The 23698-nt window shown below is 45.8% G+C and overlaps 2 protein-coding genes across 3 annotated transcripts in view; both read right to left on the minus strand.

Annotated features, from left to right (window-relative positions):
• The window catches only part of GLB1 (galactosidase beta 1), a 75810-nt gene extending 62882 nt beyond the window's left edge, over positions 1-12928 (minus strand). The window contains exon 1 of the mRNA XM_037070869.1: positions 12726-12928. Within this exon, the coding sequence (XP_036926764.1) occupies positions 12726-12824 (99 nt within the window). The 5' untranslated portion in view covers positions 12825-12928. The remainder of the gene's footprint in view (positions 1-12725) is intronic.
• TMPPE (transmembrane protein with metallophosphoesterase domain) lies at positions 7092-12814 on the minus strand. Of its 2 annotated transcripts, none has more exons than XM_037070871.1 (2): positions 12726-12814; positions 7092-11235 (listed from the first exon to the last, which is right to left on the minus strand). In XM_037070871.1, the coding sequence occupies exon 2, from the start codon at positions 10622-10624 to the stop codon at positions 9281-9283; it is 1344 nt and encodes a 447-aa protein (XP_036926766.1). In that variant the 5' UTR covers positions 10625-11235; positions 12726-12814; the 3' UTR covers positions 7092-9280. The 2 variants fall into 2 exon arrangements, with proteins under 2 accessions (XP_036926766.1, XP_036926765.1); XM_037070870.1 differs by lacking the exon at positions 12726-12814 and adding an exon at positions 12442-12533.
• Positions 12929-23698: the final 10770 nt, after the last annotated feature.

The following is a 23698-nucleotide window of genomic DNA, read 5'->3' on the forward strand; positions in this document are numbered from 1 at the left end:
GTTCCAAAGCGAAGACTAGGAGAGGATCCGGCCTCCAGGGGCCAGCTTCTTTAGTATTGCCGTGCTGGGCACCACCGACAGCAGGTGACCAAGAAACGTGGGGGAGGAGGAACGAGGGAAGGCTGCCTTCCAAGTCTATTCCCCCCAGTGAAAAAAATGCAGAGTCTGCCGCCTGTGCAAATTCCAGCCTTGCTAAATTCATGGGCAGTGGGACGAAATGCTGAAGAGCCAGTTTTATTCCACACTTACGGGGTGGGGGTAGCATAAATACTTACAATGCATGAAGTCACAGCAACCCACATCAATAAGTCAATCCAAGCAAGGCCAGGACCACATTGTCCCAAGGTTCCCCGTGTACATTACATATATATATAAAAACTGGAGGAAAATAACCCCACAGAAATACCAACAAATATTATTTGTTTACCCCCAGACCAAATTACAATGGGGACTTAATACTGTCCAACACAACATTTTTAAAGTTATTTATTCAGTTTAGGTTCTTTCAGTGGTAAACAAGCATTTAAAAACGCCCATTAAACATAACACTGGTATTTACATCACCAGGTAATGTGAACATTCCCCAGGTTTCCCAGTCCTCAGGCAAAATGGTAATTATATTTCCACTACCTGTGCACATTCCTCAATTAGAGAAACAAAAGGAGCTCAGTGACCTCACAGCCTATGCAGGGGCCGGGCTGATGGTGTGAAGATGTTGTCTTCCGGTCCCTCCCTGTAACTCTGGTAAGTTCTCACTCAATGGGTCTCCATCCCCAACACTCTACATACCCTTTCAACTCACTCCAGAGACCCAAGAGCCCCGGGGAATTCCTGACATGAGCTGTTCAGGGCCAAGGTGGCGGAGACCCAAGCCTCCCAGGTTGCTGGTACCCTGGGATTGAGGAGGGATTATGGGATGGGGAGAACCTAGGGGCGGACAAGTCTTCACACATCATCGGCTTCCCCACAGTCCACAGAACAAAGAGAAAGAGGACTATTTCAGACGACTATAAAACCAACTCGAATTATGCCAGATCTATCGATCTTTCCAGTACAAAATATCATACTGAAACACCATTACACCAGGCAGGCTGGAGAAGCAAAACCACCACACGGAACGGTGAGAATGAACAGGGACCTGGAGAGATTGGTGGATGAGCTGCTAGAGCTTATACATATTTCTGTTTATTTACCCTATTTTGCCATGTATAATGCGCACCCATGTTTTTGGCCCAAACTTTCAAGGAAATAAGTCTTTCACTTTAATTTTTTATTTAAACTATTATTTATTTATACTGAGAAACAAAACCAATTCTTATATTCCAGGACATTATTTTGCATGTGGATATTGTTATTGCTTTCTAGAGTTATACATTTAATGCATAAGCATAAATAAAAGAATTTAAAACATTTAGATAAATATGGAATTAGTACTATCCATGTATAATGCACATCCTTATTTTTCCCCAAAAAAATTTGGGCAAAAAAGTGCGCATTATACAAGGCAAAACACGGTACTTATGCCTGTCTTGTTTTGCAAAGATTTTTCTTCCGCGTCCAAAAAGGTAAAGAGCATCAGTTACAATGAAAAAGGAGGGGACATGTCAGAATGGAGGAGAAACGAGCCCAGGTGGGACCAGTTCCCCGTCCTCCAGGACTCGCAAACATTGGCAGATTTAGTTATGCTCCTTCATCTCAGAGAAAAGTGCATAGTTCTTCTTTCTAAATAAATTTTTAAAATATAAATTAGTTCTTAAAAGTTAAAAACAGACCTAACTTCACACACAGGAAAGAATCATTCCAAGTGAATCTGAAGTAGTATTTTGACTATATTTTGCCTAACGATAAAAATACATCAGGGAAAGAATCATTTCAAGTGAATCTGAAATGACTATGTCTTGCCTAAGGATAAAAATACATCTTACACTGCATTTAGGCAGAACACACAAACCAACCGACCCGCCTTCAGTAGATTTCATCTTAGTACTAATATTGTATTACTATTTTGAATCTATAATGCCTAGGGTAGAATAAAGTCATTGAGTTATTGCTTTGGGTTGTTAGGAACCAAAACTTTCCGTGTGAAAAAGAAACAAACAAAATCAAAGAAAGTTAAGTAAAAACCCTGTAATCGGAGATAAGGGGGAAATTTTTGTGCCTTCCGCTGAATTTTGCTGTGAATGTAAAACTGCTCTAAAAAAATAAAGTCTATTTTTGAAAAAGCCCATAATCTTCCATCTGCACTGGAAATACTATTATAAACTCAAGCACTTTTCTTTTTCTAAAAAACATGTGCATTTCTTAGCAATACCCACCGAAACAGCTTAGAATTGACAGTGGCCATTAGCAATGAACTCCCCTAGCACTTAAGTTATTGTCTATAAATATTATCTACTAAGAAGAGCCAGGAGCCTTCAAAAAATTACTTAACGGAAGTTTGGGGCAGAGTACGTCCAAAATAAGCCTAAAATGATCAAAAACTATTAGGGTCACAACAAAATGACATAATTAGCCAAAAATGAGGTATTTTAAGCATCAAAAGATGTATTGCTTCAATGGATTGAAACACATCCAATATACAAAAATATCCTAATTCATAACACTCTCTCCCACCCCAAAGAAAGCTTATTGGTTATCCCTGGAGACTGCTGGGGCGGCAATTCATTCATCTGAAAATCGATGAGCAAAAGAGAAGGATCTGGTGTCGGTTTTGCCTTTGCTACAGACTTTTTCAGAGCAATCAAACAACTGATGAGGAGAGTTCTTTCCAGAAGGATGACAGCTGATAAATGCAGAGGACATGATGAAATTGAAAATCACTATTTTGGGGGCCGAGGGAAGGACTGTATTTCTGAGTGCCACAAAAACTCTTTCAGAATGCAAAACTGAGGCCAAAGAAGTTCCCATTGTCTCTTGAATATATAAAAGCCAACTAACTACTCCTAGAAAGCCTATTGAGTACACTGGCCTATTCAAGTCTGAATTTAACCTATCACACTATTTTTTAAAAATCGCCATTTTGCAATTGGAAGTGGAATAATGAATTTAAGCAACAATCATCAAGGACTGCTGAAACATTAAATAAAACATTGATGAGAAACTTTCTAGTGGAGGGACCAAGCTAACACCTGGCCCCACGGGTCAACCTTAGTATCACTGACGCAATGAAGTCTTTGTATCAAAAAAGGGGAAAAATTGAACTTGATTCTATTCAGCCTCCAGCTCTAACTTTTATAGATCTCTAGCTCTACCAGTGTACAGAAAATATAGGAATAGACAACACATGAAACACAACCACAAGTCCCAAATGCACAACATTCTAAGGCAGAATATCCTGGTAAGTTGAATAAACAAATGACACAAAATAAAAGAGGAGGGTGTTTAATAGACTTAGAAAGACTTAAGAAATGTATCACATACAACAGATGGACCTTGTTCTTGAATCCTGATTCAAACAAAAGAACTGCAAAGAGACATAATTCTTCAAGAAACCAGGGGAGGCATTATACCCAAGAACAGTGAAAGGAAATAATAAAGATTAGAGCAGAGATAAATGAAATAGAGAATAGAAAAACAATAGGAAAAAAACAGTAAAACTAAGAGTTTTTTAAAAAGATGAACAAAACTGACAAATCTTTAGCTAGATTAACTAAGAAAAAAGAAGACTCAAATAATTAAACTTAGGAATGAAAGAGGAAACATTACAAGTGCTGTCACAGAAATGAAAAGGATTAGAAGAGACTATAAACAACTGCATGCCAGCAAATTGGACAACCTAGAAGAAATAGATACATTTCTAGGAACACATAACCTACCAAGACTGAATCATGAAGAAAGAAAAAAACCTGAATAAACCAATACCTAGTAAGAAGATTGAATCAATAGCTGTAAATCCTCAAAGAAAAACCCAAGAACAGGTGGCTTTGCTAGAAAATTCTATCAAACATTTAATGAAGAATTTACACCAATCCTCCTGAAACTCTCCCAGAAAACTGAAGAGGAAGGGACATTTCTCAATTCATTCTATGAGGTCAACATTACCCTAATACTAAAGCCAGACAAGACATAACAAGAAAAGTACAGACCAACACTCTGATAAATATTGATGCAGAAATCCACAACAAAATACCAGCAAAATGAACCCAACCACACATTAAAAGGATTATACACCGTGACCAAGTGCAATTTATTCCTGGAAAGCAAGAATGGTTCAACATATGAAACTCAATCAGCGTAATACACCATATTGACACAATGAAGCACAAAACCCAAATGATCATCTCAATTGAGGCAGAAAGAGATTTGCCAAGATCCAACACCTTTCATAATAGAACAGCAAGCTAGGAATAGAAGGAAAGTACATCAACATAGTAAAGGCCATATATGAAAGCCCACAGCTAACATCATACTCAATGGTGAAAGTCTGAAGCTTTTCTTCTATGACCAAGAAAAAGGCAAGGATGTTTGCCAACACCGCTTCTACTCAACACAGTATTAGAAGTCTAAGCCAGAGCAATTAGGCAAGAAAAGAAAATAAGAGGCATTCAACTGGAAAAGAAGAGGTAACATTATCTCCATTCACAGATGATATATTATATGTAGAAGGTCTTAAAGATTCTACACAGTAAAAAAGTAATTGTTAGAATAATAAATGAATTCAGCAAGGTTGGAGGACACAAAATCAACATACAAAAATCAACTGTGTTTCTATACACTAACAATGAACAATCTAGAAAAGAAATTAAGACAATTCCATTTATAATGGCATCAAAAAGAATAAAATACTTAGAAATAAACCTACACAAGGAGGGGAAGACTCATACAAGACATCGTTGAACAAAGTTAAAGAAGACAGACAAATGGAAAGACATTCAACGTTCATGAATCCGAAGACTCAGTTTTGTTAAGACGTCCATTCTACCCAATGTGATTTACAGATTCAGTGCAACCTCTTTCAAACCCCCAATGACATTTTTTACACAAATAAAAAAAATCATCCTAAAATTCATATGAAATTTCAAGAAACCTGCAATAGCTAAAACAGTTTTTAAAAGAGCAAAGTTGGAAAATTCACACTTCCTGATTTCAAAATATATTACAAAACTGATACTGTGGTATTGGCATAGAGATAGACAAATAAACCAATGGAATAGAATAAAAAGTCCATAAATTGTCCTGACTAGTGTGGATCAGTGGATTGAGTACCAGCCTGTCACCCAAAGGGTCGCTGGTTGAATCCCAGTCAGGGCACATGCCTCCAAGATAAATAAATAAAATCTTTTTTAAAAAAGGCCATAAATAAACCTTCACATAAATGCTCAAACGGTCTTTGACAAGGGTGCCAGGACTATTTAATGGCAAAAGAACAGTCTTGTCAACAAATGATATTGGGAAAACTAGATATTCTCGTGCAGAAGAATGAAGTTGAACCCTCACCTTACATTATATACAAAAATTAACTTGAAGGGGATTGTAAGCTTCATGATATTGAACTTGGCAATGATTTCTTGAATATGATACCAAAAGCACAGGCACCAAAAGTGAAAAATAAACAAATGGGAAATCCTTAAAAACTTTTCCCCATTAAGAGCAATAGAACAATGTTTGCAAATGATATATCTGATAAGGGGTTAATAATACAGAATATAAAAAGAACTCATAACTCAACAAGAACAAAGAGTTACATAACCTGATTTAAAAATGGAGTAAATATTTGAATAGACATTTCTCCAAAGATGATATACAAATGACCAACAAGGATACGAAAAGATGCTCAATGTCACTGACGATCAGAGGAATGCAGATCAAAACCACAGTGAGTTCTTATCTCACACTAATGAAGAATAAATGGTAACAAATTCCAGGGAAAACACAGGGAAATGAGGTCCGTGCGCACTGTTGGTGGGATGGTAAAACAGGCCGACCGTTGTGGAGAACTCTATGGAGGCCCCTCAAAAATCTCACTGCTGGGTATGAACACCAAAGAAGAGAAAGCAGGGTCTTGGAGGGATATTTGCATTCCCATGTTCATAGCAGCACGAGTCACAAGAAACAACAACAAAAAAAAAATGTGGAAGCAACCCAAGTGTCCACTGATGGACAAATGAATACACCAAATGGGATATATACATACAATGAAACATTATTCAGCCTTAGAAGGGAAGTCTGGTCACATGCTACAGCATGGATGACCACTGAGGACATTTATGCTAAGTGAAAGAAGCCTTCGCGAAAATAACAATGCGTGAGTGGTCAAAGTCAGAGACAGAATGTGAAGTGGTGGATATTGGGGGCTGAGCGGCGGGGGAAAGAAGAGTGACTGTTTGTTATTGTTTAATAACAATAACTGTTATTAAACAGTTAATGGGCACAGAGTGTCCGATCTGCAAGATAAAAAAAGCTCTGGAGATTGGTTCCACAACAGTATGAATACACTTAACACTGGTGAACTGTACACTTAGAAATCATTGAGGTGGTAAAGTTTATGCTAGGTGCTTTTTACCACAGTGTAAAAAAAACCAAACAAACTACTGAGATAACCAAGAAAACTGCATACTAACTCTCTCGACAGTAGACTGCGTTTGAATCCTGGTAGCCACCTGTAACAGATACAGTGGCCTAAACCTCAGACAGTGGGAAAAACACTTTCACTGAGAGGTAGAAGGCCTGACTTCCAGCCCCCACACCTCCTAAAGAGGTATTAGGTGATATCAAAGAATTATTATTAATTTCATTGGGTATAATGGCATTAGGTGTATGCTTTTCTAGAAAAGATTCATCCTAAAGTATTTGGGGGTAACATTATATTTTCTAAGATTTGCCTTAATATAGTCCAGCCAAAAGAGATAGAGTGTGGGATGGGGCTGAATGAGAGACCAGCAGCATAGCCACAACTGTTGAAGCTGGGTGCTGAGAGAACGGTGCCGTTCTCTCTATGTTGTGAATATTTCTTCCATTTCCTCAATAAAAAAAAAATCTAAAACAAAATAAAGGGGGAAAAAGACAGATGGGTGTTTGGAATGGATGACAGTGGGCGAATGCATTTCCCAATAATAGGATCAGACTATACATGACATTGTTGTTGTTTTTTAAAGCATTTCAATTTAACTTGAATTTACAGATTGAAAAAAAAAACGGAAATGGAAAGAATTTTCAAGCTCCCAGTAACTATTTCTCACCACCTCCTCCAGGCATAATCAAAGGAGGTAAGTGTGTGAGGCAGAGAAGTGCAGAGGGGGCTGGGGAGGGAGCCGCATCTGGACGGCAAAGAGAAGTCTCTGCTGGGAAACTCCCGCCGCATCCTGGGCTGCGGAGGTACTGCTGACCATTCCTTGGACACCTAGGATGGCCCTGTCTGGTGTCTCATAGGGCAGAATCAGCCACGCCGGACTGGAAGGCCTGCTGCCAACACTTTGGACATAACCAGGTGGTCTTCAGGATCCCCGGGGATTCCATTACCGACCAGGCGGAGTGTGCACAGGAGACTTAACGCAGGCAGCAGAAAGCAACTCCCCAGCAAATCACTGGGCCCCGGGCAGCAGGAGGCACACGACCCACTCACATCCCCAGGACTGTCTGCTCTGTAAGTTCCCGGGCACCTGTACCCACAGCAGTTCCTTAGCAAGCCCGCATGTGAGGTTTACAAAGCAGCCACAGCACGTGCTTCACCGGTGACTGTGTCACATGCAACTCCTGCGCCACATCCCAGTGCCCTGCCCATGACACAGGGTTGAGGTAATGATAATGTCTCCATTTAGGGTGAGGCCACGTCTGACCTCACTGCCTGACCCGTGAGCAGCAGGGTGACCTCTCATCAGAGTGACTGTCAGTCACAAAAATGTTAACCCTGAGCCCTCCATCTTCTCAGACAGGCCTTTCTTAACAGGCCTGCTTACGGCTACCCAGGGCCCAGGGGTCTCACAAGGGCCAGACCGATGGAGGTGAGGTCACTCCAGACACAGTAACCTCTGCCTGTTTTGCTATGGGTCCGGTGGCCAGCACAGATGGCCCTCTGATTCTGTGACCACAGTCCTAGGGCAGGTCTGATGAGGTCAGGCCAGGGGGCAGGAAGGAAGCCGGCCAATACGAAGGATGGTCCCCACACTTCATGGCCAGGACCCAGCGGGAGGCAGGGTGGAGAGACTCTGCCATGCAGCTCCCCCCACCCCCCACCGCTGCTAGAGTGAGGGGTTGGGGGGGTCCAGTTTTCTAATCCTCCCTCCAGTGTTAACAGACATCCCACACTGCCGACTCCCCTCTGGGCCCTGGCCCATGTGGTTAGGAGTGAACTGAAATCAGCTTTAAGCAAACAACTTTGAATGAACATCAGATTCCAGGCCCTTTTTTGTCCTCTTACTTCTGGTGACTCTGAACCAGACACAGCTGCTGGACCACCGACAGTGGAGAGAACACTTTCACTGGGAAACGGAAGACTTGACTTCTAGCCCAGAGTCTCCTACGTACCTCGTCCCATTGCTAATGTCGGGCCTACAGCTCTCTGCCTGTTTCCTCGTCTCTAGATAGGGGAAAGTAGCCTGTCCTTAATTAGCCCACCCAATTATTGTACAAAAGGAGGCAAACACCCTCTGAATGCCTACCCAGCACTATCGCCATCACTTACCACGAAGCTCTGTTTCTCTCCACCCCACCCCCAACCCCAGAGGCCCAGGAGCACAGGCAGTGAAATAGCATCACTCAAAGTCTGGAACAGGATGAACCCTGTATTCCAGCAGGTTTTGCTGATTCCCTCGATAAAGACGACTCTGCGAGAACCAAGGGGGACACGAAATTCTTCTTCAGCAGCCAGAGGGGCCTCCACCTTGCCTGCTCTACCAGGTTGCCTAGCAGTATGCCCCCTCACCCAGAAAGCTCTACATCAACGATCCTGAAAACTGCCTAAGTCCTAAAGAGGGTTTAAAAAGTACTCAGAGTGCCTTCCTTACTCTGCGTTCTAGAGGTACGCATTTCAAGCAACCCCCCTTTTGTTTATTGTCACAAGCTCCACAGAGAAGGAAGGTTTACCCCACGTCATCTGGAAACCAGGTGCCTGTCCTTACGCACGTGACTTTAGTGGTCTCACAGATGCACAGTAAAAAGCAACTGGCCATCTACAGAGCCAACCTGCCAGGCAGCTCCACCGAAAATCACTCTTCAGGCCAGCTTCGTGACATGCGTGTGTGGGCAGGGCTGGGCAGGAGGACGTAAAGCAGGCGACCTGCTCCGGAGAGGAACAGAGAACAGGGGGCAGGGTGATTAAGAGGCAGACAGGGCAGGGCCAGGTTCAGAGAGCCCGCTGCAAGATGAGCTCTGTGATCTCTGCTCTGCTACCCAATCTCATGGGGATCCCATAGTAAGCTGTGCCTGGGCTGACATATACAAACGTGGTCTGGGCCACTTGGTAGAGACCGGCAAAGAAGGGGTTCAGGAGATAGGCCGCCACGTTCAAGGGGAAGATTTGTCCAGCATGCGTGTGCCCAGAAAGGATCAGGTTAATATCTGGCCTCGTTTGCAGGGCTCTCCTGGCAGCCAGGGGCTGGTGAGCCAGCAAGACGGTGGCGTGGTCCGGGCTGCAGCCCCCGAGGGCCTTCTCGAGATCCATGCCGTGGCCGGAGTAGTGCAGGATGTCTGCTTCGATGTCATCCACCCCGGCCAAGCAGATCCAGTCGTCACCCTCACCGCCGGCTCGCTGGGCCCCGGTGGCGGAAATCTTCACGTTCTCATTGTGAAGGGGCCTGACGTTCAGGGACTCCAGCAGCGCAAACCAGTTGCTGACGTCTGACGTGTAGTATTCGTGATTCCCTGTGACAAAGTAGGTGCCCAGGCGTGAATGAAGCTGGCCCAAAGGAGCCACGGCTGTCCGGAGGATGGAGGCTTCTGAGTCACAGAGGTCGCCCACGATCACCGTGACATCCGGTTGCAGCTGGTTCACCATTCTCACGAACATCTCCATTTTGGTCCTGCCCACGGTGGGGCCCAAGTGAATGTCTGAGAGGAGCACGACCTTGAGGTTGTCCATCGAGGGGGGCAGTCGATGGATGGGCACTGCCACAGTTTTTACCAGCGGGGGCTGGGCAGCGTTCAGAAGCCCGGCTATGCTGAGCACGGTGGTCACCGCCACTGCCAAGGCTGGCCTGAGGGTCAGCTTCCTTGTCTTGTCAAGGCTGCCCACAACCCTGCCACTGCGCCAGGCCAGGAGCTGGCAGGCCTGCTCCATGCCGCTGAGGGTACCGAGGAAGAAGAGCATGATAATGTACGCCCCGAGGCAGGCGTAGGCGGCCAAGGAAAACAGGTAGGGCTCCTCGGCCACCAAGAAGATCATGGTGAAGAAACTGGAATGGGCCAGGCCCAGAAATGTCACCACGGCCACCTTCCAAAGCTGAAAACAGGCCGACTCCGAGGCTGGGGAATGGCTAAGGTTGCTGACTGCGCTCCGCCAGATGTAGAGGGAGCCAATAAGCATGAGCGAGTTGACAAACAGGGCAAGCTGCAGGCGCAACAGCCAACGCCGGGCTCCAAGCTCCAGGCTCTCAGACAGGTAGGAGCGGGAGATTATCATGGACACGAAGACAGTGCCAGCAGCCAGGGCAGCCTTCACGCCCAGGGACAGCTGCCTGAAGACCACCATTTTCTCTGGTCCTAAGAGGGTCCCCTGGCAGTTCTGCGCCGGCGGGCTCTGGGAGGCGAGGTCCTTAGAAAAGACAATGGCCAAGGAGAAGTTTCCAGCTCAGGTCCTCCTGCAACCGGGAACCGGCATCAGCTTTGTGGAATACCAGGGTGTTCTCGTCCCCATTCAAAGCCCGAAGGCTGCTTACAACTGCCCAACCTGCCTCAAATCCAGGCCACTCACTTGGTGGTGGTGACACTTTACTATTAAAACACAAACACTGGCTTGTAACACAACAGGCAGTTTTTATGGTCTTCTGTCCAGTATTTTGAATGCTTAAAGCTTCTCCACAATGCGTATGGAACTTCTTTTATGATAACAAAAGCAGTATTCTACGTCAGCGGTTCTCAAAGTGCGGCCCAGGGTCCATTTAGTTAAAATTGTTTCCGTAATAACGCTACGCCACGACTGCCTTTTCCTTTCTCATTCTGAGCGTGCAGTGGAGTGTTCCGGAAGCTCTGGGACACATGCAATGGCAACACAGAGCACAGAAGCAGGTAGGAGAATGACACTGTCATCTTCTAGGGCAGACACGAGGTTTGCAAACATGAAAACCAATACCACTCTTTGCCCTAAAATTTGGGGAGAAACATTGTTATCCTCCCCTCCAAAAACCTGTAAGTCTCTTTACATAGAATAGAGCTATTATTTCTGAAATAAATTAGTGGATATTTAAAATTTCTACGTCAGTTGTAGTTTGAGAACCGCTGTTCTAAGGAAATGTAAACAAGGAAATCACAGAAAGCTCACCTGCCGGGTAGCTTCCCTCGGCTCTAGGCCCAAGAGGGAAAACCAGACACAGAAGAATTCCTGGGGTGAAGCCAGCCTCCCTTGGTGGGACCGGGCATGGCAGTCCGAGGGCGCCCCACTGCTGAATGACGACTATGCGTGACGATGAGCGCCCATCACGCAGGGGAGACTGCCTTGTCCACCAGGTAAGCCCGTGTCTCTCCCTTCCAAAAGCCCACCCCGTCCCGTCAGTCTCTGCCGCTGTCCCCTGGGGAGCTCCCGCCTTGAGGGGTGGGGGGTGCGCTCCTCCAAGACTCCTAACGAAAAAACTGGGCTAGGGCAGACACACCCCAATAAACAGGGCGAAGCAAACCCTCCATTTGAGGTGACCTTTCCCCAAGAAGAACCCCAAGTTAAAATTATTTCCAGCAGATGTTTTCCAAATATTTAAGATTCTTAACCTCGCTTTAGATAAATGTATGGTTTTGCTCTAGGCCACGTTGTGCTTTACAAGTCAACCAGCCCAAATCTCATCACTTTGGCTTACAACGTGGCTCGGGCTCAGTACCCTCAGACTCCGGAGGAACCAAAGTTAGTTCGCCGAACGTGCAAAGGGGTAGGTGGCAGTTTCAATTCTCCACCGTCCTGCTCGTCCCGGCAAACGTGCCCCTCCCCCTCCCCATCGCCCCTGCAGACCTCGGTCCAGCAGCTCCGGCTGCCACCTGCCGCCCGCCTCCTCTCCGCCCGCGGCCTGGACTACCCCAGGAAGGTCTGGAAAATCCTAGCCATAAAGGGAAGCGGCAGGGAGCGGCGAGATATTTGAAGAGAGCTCCTCGGAGGACATTACCCCAAAGTTCCCATGGCGGGGGCCTCCCCTGACCCCATTTTTCTTTTTCCAAAGCAGTTCGCAGGGCACACACTGGGCAAGGGAGGGCGCCCCAGCCCAGAGCCCCAGGCTTCCTCCAATCACACGCGCTAGGGCACTTCCAATTCCCCGTCTTGGGAAATTGCAGAGCTGCAGAGGCGTGGGCACACCTCGTCTCACCCACCTCGTAGCACCTTGGGGGATGTGGGTTCAAGCGAAACCGGTAGCCGGAGCGGAACACATAGGAGACGAGCTACCGGGAAGGACACGCGCCCCGCTCGGCCCGCCCCCGACAGGAGGGCCAGTCCACTGCCTGCGGCCTCTCTGCCGAGGTACGCCCCGGGGTCCCGGGTCCTGGGTCCCGGGCCCAGCGCCCTGCAGGGCCCCCGTTGGCCGCAGCTACAGCCTGGTCCTCCGCCAGCATGTCCCCTAGCAATGCATCCCCGCGCGGGGGTCTTGTGGACTTACACGCAAGCCGTGCGCAGGGCCCAGCAGCAGGGACACCAGCAGCAGAGAGAGGACGCGAACGATCCCCGGCAGATCCGCTCTCCAGCCTCTCTGCTCCATCGCAGTGGGCGCCCCGGCCAGCTGCTCGGCGTCACTTGACTGAGGACCCGCGGTCTGGCGCCGCCCCTCTCGGGGCCTGACCACAGCCCGGGAGCTTTCTACGCCTGGTGCTCCGCCCTACGACAGCGGACCCGGGGGCGGGGAATGGGCTTGACGAATCTCGAGGCCACGCGCGGCCGCGTGACTCCAGGATAGCGTTATCTGGTTCCTTGTTCGCCTCTGCTACACCCTTTGCGTGAGGCCCGGCTGTCAGCAGCTTGATAAGGCGCCCCGGGCTTAGACTTCACTTAACAAGGGCCTCCCAGCTCCCTGGCTGCCTCAGAGGACAGAAGGGGGAAGTTGAGACCAGATAAACCTAAGTGGCCCAGAGAGAATCCTAGCCCTGCACACCGGACTCTGCAAATTGCAGTCCCTGGACCAAGCCTGTACCTGGAACTTGTTAGAAATGCAAATTCTAGGGCCCCGCCCCAGGAACTGTAGGTCAGAAATTCTAGGGCTGGGGCCCAGAAGTCTCTGTTTCTGCACACTCCCCAGGTTTGTTGGCGCATGCTAAAGTTTGAGAACCACCTTCTAGGTTACCGAGAAATTTAGAGCTGCGAAAAACCCTTCCAAACGCCAACCTTCAAAGCATCAGGGTCTGTAGGATTTTTATTTTATTGCTGGGTTTTGACAGATCAAGAGCAGCACCTCCCACCTTTCAACTTTGCACTTGAGAGTCTTAACAGCCCTGCCGTGCGGATGTAGGCAGACCTGTCACACTGGGGTGGAATACAGTCGTGTCTCCCTTAAGGACGAGATACAGTCTTAGAAATGCAACATTAGGTGACTTTTGTTGTTGTGTAAACACAAACCTAGATGACTATTACACACCTAGGCTGTACGGTACCGCCCATTGCTCCCGGGCTATAATGTTATTAGACAAAACAGCACGAGATTACATCAAACACAAGACAAAATAATGCAGTCAAAAGACGCGATAAACGTGACATGCTACTTCACAGCAAACACTCCTTAAATAAGTAAAAGAGTGCCCTCTAAAACAATGACAAAAGATGTGGTAAATACACGAACCAGTAACATAGCTGTTTATTGTCACAATCAAGTGTACTCTACATAAGTAACTGAGCTATAGTTTTTACGCAGCTGGCAGTGCAGTACGTTTGTTCATGCCAGCGTTGCCACGAACTCAGGAGAAATGGGTTGTGCTAGGACATTACAAAGCCACATCACGAGTCAGTAGGAGTTTTTCAGCTCCATTATAATTTTGTGGGACCCCTATTGGTCCACTGTTGACCGAAACGTGATTCTGCAGCACGTGACTGTAGTATCCTCCCATTTCACACTTGGAAAAACCGATGCTCTGCCACGTGTGTTAACGTGTCCAGGATCGCTGTCTGCCAGGAGCTCCAGGTCTGAAGTTTTGTTTCTTGACCTCGAGGAGTGACACAGGGCGGATAAGCCACAACAGAACTCATTAAGTTATTTATTCGTATTATGTCTCTTTCTGTATCTGTTTTTAAAACAAGTTAAAAAGTTACTTTTTACTTTTAAAAAGTTAAAACATAACATTGACTGTATCCAAAAAAATCGTATACATTGTGTAACAAAATAGCTACAGTTGCACCTGCTCATTCCCTTCTCCTTTTCCACTGGACATTTCCCTGGGAGACTGAGAAATAGTCACTGGCTTTCCTTTCGCAGGTTCTGTTCTTGCCTGGAACACAGGCACACTCCTCTGGGGCTGTGAAGTCCTCTCTAAACACGGCAATACTCGTCCAGAGCTAAGGAGCAAGGGCTTCGGGGCCAGGCACACTTGGGTTTAAATTCTAGCTCTGCTGTTTAATGTTTGTGTGACTGGGCGGGTCACTTCACCTCTCTGAGCCTGAGCTCCTTCGTTGGTAAAATGGGATAATAACATCAGAGTCACTGGATTGTTGAGCTGCACGAGGTGGTAACTAGAACACATTTGGCACGTGCAGGATGTTGGTGGGGCAGCTGATGAAATCAGAGTTAGGCCTGTAGGGTAACGTCCTGATTTTGATAAGAGTATGTAACAGCTAAAGCTTAAATCATATTTTTACACTAATTTATTGCTTTTGATAATTGCACTGTGTTTTTTTTATAAGAGAAGGTTTTTGCTCTTACAGAAAAAAAGGGTATCATCATGGCAACAGCCTATCCTATCAGAAAAAAATATATATAAACACACACATAGAACCAAAAAGCAAATGTGGTAAAATATTGACATTAAGGGAATCAATCAAGGAATTCTTTTGACTGTTTTTACAACTTTTTTCTAAGTCTAAATTATTGCAAAACAAAGTTAAATTTTTAAATTATATTTTATTGATTATGCTATTACAGGTGTCCTGATTTTTCCCCTTTAGGCACCCTCCACCCAGCACCCCCACTCACTCAGGTAATCCCCACACCATTGTTCATGTCCATGGGTCCCGCATATAAGTTCTTCAGCTACTCTATCTCCTATACTGTACTTTACACCCCCATGGCTATTCCCCAACTACCTATTTGCATTTCTTAATCCCCTCGCCTCTTCACCCACTCCCTAACCCCCTCCCCATCTGGCAACCATTAAAACACTCTCTGTATCCGTGATTCTGTCTCTGTTCTTCTTGTTTGCTCAGTTTATTTTTTTAGATTCAACTGTTGATAGAAATGAATTTTTTGCCATTTTATTGTTATCATTTTGATCTTCTTTTTCTTAAATAAGTCCCTTTAACACTTCCTATAATAATGGTTTGGTGATGGTGATGTGAACTCCTTTACTTTTTTCTTGTTGGGGAAACTCTTTATTTGCTCTTCTAATCTAAATAGTGTCTTTGCTGGGTAGAGCAATCTTGGCTGTAGGTCCCTGCTTTTCATGACTTCGAATATTTCCTGCTAATCCCTTCCAGTCTGCTAAGTTTCTTTTCAGAAATCAGCTGACAGTCTTATCGGGACACCACTTAGGTAACTGCTTTTTTCTTGCTGTTGTTAAGATTCTCTCTTTATCTTTAAACTTTGGCATTTTAATTATGATGTGTCTTGGTATGGGCCTCTTTGCATCCTGGACTTGCATGTCTATTCCCTTCACCAAACTAGGGAAGTTTTCTTTCACTGTTTTTTCAAACAGATTTTTAAGTTCTTGCTTTTTCTCTTCTTCTTCTGGCACCCCAATGATGTGAATGTTGGAGCTCTTGAAATCCCAGAGGCTGCTTATACTATCCTCATTTTTTAAAAGTTCTTTTTTTCTTCTTGTTCTTCTGATTGGTTGTTTTTTTTGTTTGTTTGTTTCCTTATGTTCCAAATCATGGATTTGATTCTTAGCTTCATCCACTCTACTGTTGCTTCCGGGTAAATTGTTCTTTATTTCAATTAGTGTACTCTTCATTTCTAACTGGGTCTTTCTTATGCTGTTGAGGTCCTCACTAAATCCCTTGAACATCCTTATAACTAGTGTTTTCACCACTGCATCTGATAGGTTGCTTATCTCCATTTTTTTTGTTTAGCTTTTTTTGTGTGGAGTTTTGGTGTGGTCTTCCATTTGGGCCATGTTTCTTTGTCTCCTCATTTTGGCAGCCTCCCTGTGTTTGTTTCTATGTATTAGATAGAGCTGCTTAGGTGTCCTGTAGGGTCCAGTGGCATAGCCTCCCCTGTCACCTAAGCTGTATACTTCAGGTGCACGCTTTGTGTGGGGTGAGTACACCCTCCTGTTGAAGTTGAGCCTTGATCACCGTCAGCAGGTCAATGGGAGGGATTTCCCCCAGCCAGTCATCTGCAAAGACTGGCTGTGACCACTGACCACCAACCTCCACCCTCTGTGAAGGGTCAGCTGTACAGGGGCAGGGTGGCGGTGCTCCAGTGTAATCTGTAGCTGTCCACTGAATGTGCCGGCCCCGGGGTTTCCCAAGTGTTTGGGCCAAGGTCAGCCCCCACCCGTGTTTTGCTGGGGCACCCTTCCTGACCTACAAAGCAACCTGAGATGGCTGCTCCTTGTGCTGGGTTTGGCGATTTCCAGGTGAAGCCAAACTTTGAGGCTAGGCTGGCTGCTGCTAGTGCCGGGCCTGGGCCTCACTGAAGCCAACTCTTGCTTTTTGATAGGATTTAGGAAGCTGTGAAGCACAAACCAAAACCAGCCTTCCTATGGAAAAACAGCTTGGGTTGGCCTCTAAATTGGGTGGAGCAGAGTCTCTGAGGATCTCCAAGGCAGATTCAAACAGTGTTATCCAGGTTAATGTAGTTTCAGACCTGGCAACCAGCTTGCTGGCTCTGTCGGGGGAGGGTTTAGAAAAGGGACAATGGCTTTTGCTGTCCTTGATGCCAGACACTTCAGTTTCTCCCTGTGTGCCACTGGTGCCTTTCAAACTGCTACCCCCGTGTTGGAGCTCAGAGGAAGTGAGTCTGAGTAAGTCTGTGTGTGGGTTCTATAAGGGGAACTGGTTGGGGCTCCTGACGTTTCTTCCACTGACTCGATCCCCACTGGCTTTTGCAGCTAGAAGTTGTGGGGACTTGTCTTCCTGGCTTTGGAATCCTGGCCTGGCAGCAGGGGCAGGGATGGAGTGTTAGGAACCGCCCTGACTGGTCTCAGATGCTGTAACACCCCCCACCCCCAACCCCCATGGCTAAGGTTGAGTGAGCAACATTCAGACCATAAGCCACTAAGGAGACAAAGCTTATCTCCCTGGCAGGAGTGCTGCTTCTGCTCCTTTTACTTCATCCATAACTGGCCTCAGTGCTTGATCCGTTAACCAATGATGGGTAAGATTCCCCAAGGGGGGAATGACCCAAGACAGGCATGATCAGAGGGAGGGAAAGACTTGGGGGGCTATAGCAAAAGAGGGTGATGGACCCTCGTCCCTCAGCTTTGTCAAAGCCTGGGTCCTCCTAATCTCTTGTCTGCCTTACTTCCCCTGCCTGATTTAAGCCTGAAACAATGCCTTAAGTATGAAACAATGCCGGTGGTGGGTGCAGCCCTGTGCTGGAAAGGGCAGGTCCCCTAGGGTGATCCGGCCTGAGAAAGAATATCTAAAATCCTGTGAAAGCTGCTTTGCTAAGAATGCTCTCAAATGATACAAGTCCGAGCAAGAAATGAGTTTGTTTCCCAAAGTCTTGTAGCCCTTTAGCTAACAGACCCTAACTCAGAATAAGCCCTCATAGTTCTTTGTATGCTATCTATTGTTTGATCCTTACTGCCTGACAATGATTAATGAGCTTTGCCTGTATTCCTGTGCAAAGTGAACCCAATAAAAGCCCATTGAAGAAAAGTCTCTTGGCCATTCTCCTCTGAGAGATCAGCTACCTTTCCTCCCCAAGCAGATCATGTCTTGGTAGACTTATTCTCTATTCTCATCCACGGCGGATGGGGCGCTTTGCCGGCAGAGCCCCCCACACTGGGATAGGACTAGGTCTCCATGCTCCTGAGATATCTGGATATATTTTTCACCTCCACACATGGGTGTGGGACCAGCCTGTTCTGCATCTGTGCCCCTCCTACCAGTGGGGATGGATGTGGTTTCTTTAATTCTGTAGTTGTCAGACTTCCATTTAACTTGATGTGTAGTTGTCAGACTTCTGTTCAACTCGATTTCCGATGACTCTGAGGGACGGTCATTCTATATTTTAGTTGTAATTTTGATGCAGTTGTGGGAAGAGGCGAGCCATGTCTGCCCACGGTGCCATCTTGACCGGAAGACAAAATTAGATTTAAAAAAATATTTGATAAGGCTCAAATAACAGATTCAACTTTTTTTCCCACCTTTTCTCCACTCCAGCTTATAGATCTAGTGTGATAATACACAGCAGGCATGTTTAACTGAATTGAAGCAGAAAGTGTTTAGCCTGGGATTGTGCTAAACAAACTGAAGCCAGCAACCCCTGTCCTGCTGATGCCTGTCTCTGTAAGGCCCGCCCATTAAGGGCCATGTTTACAATTTTGAATGGTTGAAGAAATCAGAAGAATAACATTCTGTGACACTTGAAAACGATACGAGATGGAAACGTCAGTGTCCATACACGAGGTTGTGTTAGAACACAGCCGCGCCCCGTTCTCTGTGTGCTGTGGCCGCTTTCACACTACGGTGGCAGGATTGAACTGGGGGCCTCATGGCCCACAGAACCTATTGACGGTAAAAGCTTGCCCAGGGACTCCAGACTGTAGTTGGTTCCTGAGGTGTTAGTACCTGACTTGGTATTGTCCTTGAACTAGCAATAATAATAATGGCCATTTTTTAAGAGACTTTATTTATTTATCTTTAGAGGAGAAGGGAGGGAGAGAAATATCAATGTATGGTTGCCTCACATGCATCCCCTGTTGGGAACTGGCCTGCAATCCAGGCATGTACCTTGACTAGGAATCGAACCGTGGTAGTTTGGTTCGCAGCCCTGAGCTCAATCCACTGAACTACACCAGCCAGGGCTTAAGGGCCATTGCTTTGTTGAATGCTTTACCAGTGGTGTGTCACTCTGCATCAAGATCCAAGTTTCACTTCACAGAGGAGAAAACGGAGGCTGGTGGAGTTCAATGACTTGCCAACAGCCACAGGGCCCGGGAGTGATGGAGTCTCTAAGTCATGCTGTCCGACTTTCACACTTGGGTTATTTTTACAAGGCCATGCCTCTTTCTGCCCATACTTGATTTTTCAGTTCCTGTCCAAGAGAAGTGTGCATATATGAGGGGGACCCCCCCCACAAAAAACTGAATTGATTTATTTAAAATTGTGTGTTTATCCTTACATATTTAAACTCCAGTCACCTTCAAAGTATTCTCCATCTGATGCAACATACCTATTGAGACATTTTCCCCATTGCTCAGAACAGTTTTTGAACGTGCTGATATCGATGCCTTTTAGTGCTTCTGCTGTTTTTCTCTTTTCACCTCTTCCGCATAGGCAAAACCTTCCCCTTTTAGGACAATTTTCATCCAGGGAAACAAAAAAAAGTCACTTGGGGTGAGATGGGGTGAACAGGAAGGGTGGGGCATGGTGACCCTGACATTTTTGGTCAAAAACTGCTTAACACTCAGCTTGGTGTGGGCAGGTGTGCTCGTAAATCACCCAGCATGAAATGGACAAATGGGTTGAAAGAGTCTTCAAAAAAAATTCACTGAAGCCAAATGCAGCCTCTCACAACAACACCAGCTGGTGCACTGATACAGATGGGTTCCTAGAACATTCCTAGCAGGGGAAACCTGTACTACAAGGGGCCCACCCTCCAGAAGATAATTCTAGGTTTTTGGGGGGCCCCCCCCTCAGATAGTGTGCTGGGATGTAATACCTGCTGCTCCGGGTTGTGGGGGGCACAAAATGACCATGAGAAAGTTGCCCTCCTGTAGGAAATCATGTCCAGTGGAAAAGGTACTCACACACACTGCTACACACAGCACAGGCTCTGTTGCAGACCAGGGCTGCTCACAGTGCGGTCCGAGGGCCACAGCCTGAATGTGGAAATTCAGAGTAGGTACTGAGAAACTTGCAGCCGTTTGTGAAAGCTTGTCTGTTAGATCTAATAACAGGAAGTTGGATGTACATTTTGTATGTATATTTTCATTTCCTTTTTCTAGCCATTTGTTTTTATCATGTTTTTACAATTCGAGGCTCAGTCCTCGAATTGATGGGAAAGAGACTGATAACTATGGACACGAAACTGATTCTTCACCAAAGGTAGTTCGATAAACACAGAAGCCCCGTCCATGGCATAAGAACAACGAGAGGAAGAGAGGCGTGGGGCCCAACAGCACAGATGAAAACTTTGTTTTTCTATCCTAATGAGGCTTTGCACACAAGTTAAGGATCAATCTCGGCCCCTTCGATAGATCAATTTTCCCTTATGGTCCTAACAGAGCTTTCCTTCTCAAATGCCTTTGAAATTTTAGCAAATTTCAAATCTTGACGTCAGTTCTGACCTTATTGCAGTGTAAGAAAGTAACTAATTTTACATGTCTGATATTTCAAAAAGTCCATGGAAGTCATTGTGATTTGGAAGAGATTTCAGGACATGGGTTAGAGGCAAGAAAAAACACAAGGCCTCCATGGAAAGGACATGGCAACCCATTGTGACACGTGTTTGTCTCTTGGACCCCGGGGGGGGGGAGTAATTATGAAAGATGTTCGGGGACACTGAACAAGAGTTGAATGTAGACGATGGATTAGAAATCATGTCGTAGCCGTGCGGCAGGCCTCTAACGGCTCCCTGGCCTCTCACGGCTCCCTGTGCAAGAGCAGACGGCTGCCCGAACCACAGCGGGGCCTCTGCCCCTGGGCTGCGGGAGCTGGGGCGAGCTGCAAAGTGGGGGGGAAAAGAAAGAAAAAGAAAACGTATTGTATTAATGCTACATTTCCTAATTTGGATAATGACACTGTGCCTATGTGCTTAGAAAATACTTGTATACTCTGAAACAGTGAGAGGTAAAAAGGCAAAATGTCTTCAATTTAATCTTAAATGGTAATAATATGTGTACTATATATAATGTTTATACATAATATAAATACGTTTATATATTATATATAATGTTTGTATATAGGTATAGCACATGGATAAAATAACAGATCAAACAATGGAATGAATAAGCGAAATGTTACCAGTTGGTACATTAGGTATCTTATATCAAAATAAACTTATTTAAAAAAATTAAAAAGTGAAGTCTCCACCCTGCAGATGTGGACAGTCTGGCCGTGCAGCCATTCCTTATCTTCCTCATGTTTAAGTTTTCTGACTCAGAAAACCCTGAGACCTTGTCTAAGGGTTACGTTGAGCAACCAGCTAACGGGAATAGTCGTAAAGGAATAAAATGATAAAACTGAAATAATTGGCTGTTCTGCCACAGCTCCGATTTCCTAAAAGTTAGCAGCTGTGTACCAGGAACAGCGTGCCACGTGACACTCGTGAGTCTTAGGATGTCCTTGTCCCTGTGTCTTCAAACTCCCTTTCGGTTTCTAAAAACAGGCATGTTTTAAAAATATCTAAATATATATAAAATGTCCCAAGTGAAGCCTGCCGTAGGGGAAAGAAACGAGGACTTTGTTTTAAACACCCTTCTCCCCTGTCTTCTTTGTGTCCCTGTACTATCTGTCAAGAGCCCCTGCTTCCCCCGTGTCTCTCAGCTGCATCTTCACAGGGTTGTTCTTTTCCCCTTCGTGTTTGATGTAGGGCTGTGGCTTCTTGCTCACCTGGGACCCTAGGTTCAGCCCGCCCTCTCTTCGTTGCCTCATCTGCGTGTGTGGCTCCCTTCTCTCAACGATCGCAGGCATTTTCTAGCTCAGTTGAAGGTTACAACTAGACACAGCCCAAAGGTGTATTTGTTCTGACAATCACCATGTTGGCTCACCAGTGTCTTAAATTTTATATCGTTACTGGGGTTGTCAACATTTAATCAGGGGAATTTACACAATCTAGATATACAGTTTCTCTTCGAAGATCAGAGGTGTGGCTACACCAGGCGCTTGGTCCCATTGGGTAACCAAAGACTGGAGACAGGTGTGGGGACACTTCTAAGGCACAGCAGGTCCCTTCAGTGGGCAATGATCTCCATCGGCTCCACGTCACTTTTGACGTGACCTGCAGGCTCTATGAGAGATTGAAGTTTGCAGCTTCAGGTAATTTGATCATACCTCCGTGATTGCTGTAGCAGACACATCTTGTGATGCTTGAGGTTTATTAGTTGCTTGTCTCCCAAACCCCAGGCTGCCTGTTTTATGTCAGCTGCCCCGGCAACACATCTGCTACCCCCAAACCAACCATCTGGAGTCTCTGGCTCCTCCAGACATTTCTGGACTCACCGGAATAAAGCACCATGCTTCCCAACTGTCTGCCGAAGAGGCTGGCAAGTACAACCCAGAAGGCCAGGCAAGTTCACTTCCCGTAGGACAGTGGGAGACCAGAGAAGGGGAAGAGCCAGTGAAAAATCCTCTCTCCCTTTCTCCCCGAGATGAACCGTGTCAAGGTGTGGTTTCTCCGCATAGCCTGTCCCGAGACATACCACGTGATCCAGTGGGTGCCCCTGCCAAGAAAATGGCCTTGTGTCTTCGAGGCTGTTGTGGAGCAGTGGCCAGTATAGTAACACATACCCAGTGTTGCTTCTCATCCTTCCCTCTCATGCCCTGTCAGTGACTGTACCTCCCCAATAAACTATTAACATTTAATTCTTGCCTCGGACTGTTTTCCAGGGAGCCCAGGATGAAATAATTATTTACTCAACACAATGAAGTTGCCCTGCAACTGGCCTAGCTCAGTGGACTGAGTGCCAGCCTGTGAATCAAAAAGTCCTTGGTTCAGTTTCCAGTCAGGGCACATGCCTGGGTTGAGGGCCAGGTCCCCAGTAGGGGGTGCATGAGAGGCAGCCACACATTAATGTTTTTCTGTCTCTTTCTCCCCCCTTCTCTTCTCTCTAAAAATAAACAAAATCTTCTTTAAAGAAACTGTCAAACTGTCTTCCAAAACGGCTGTACCCTTTTGCATTTCCACCAGCAATGAGAGTTCTTGTGGCTCCACATCCTTGCCGGCCTTTGATGTGGTCCGTGTTCTGGATTTTGGTCATTCTAATAGGTGTGTAGTGGGATCTCAATGGGGTTTTGGCCAGGATCCTTCAAAATCATCAACGGCAGGGCATGCTAAGCTGAAAAGGCCCAGTTTAGAAGACACTGCAGGTGACACCTAGATGCAATACCTGATCCTAGACTGCATCCTATTCCGGGGGCAAAGTGTTATAAAAGACATTATTGGCACAGTGGACAAAACCGGAACAGGCAATGTAGGTTAAAGTCTTATGTCAATGTTGAATTTGATCATTATCTGTAGTTTCATTCTTAAGACTTAAATACTGAGAGATTAAGGGGAGAGTGGGCCTGATGTAGGTGATCTATTTTCAAACAATTCAGAAA

This window comes from Sturnira hondurensis, unplaced genomic scaffold (genome assembly GCF_014824575.4).
Source record: "Sturnira hondurensis isolate 20B ecotype Veracruz unplaced genomic scaffold, ASM1482457v3 Scaffold0019006, whole genome shotgun sequence".
Lineage (NCBI taxonomy): Eukaryota > Metazoa > Chordata > Mammalia > Chiroptera > Phyllostomidae > Sturnira > Sturnira hondurensis.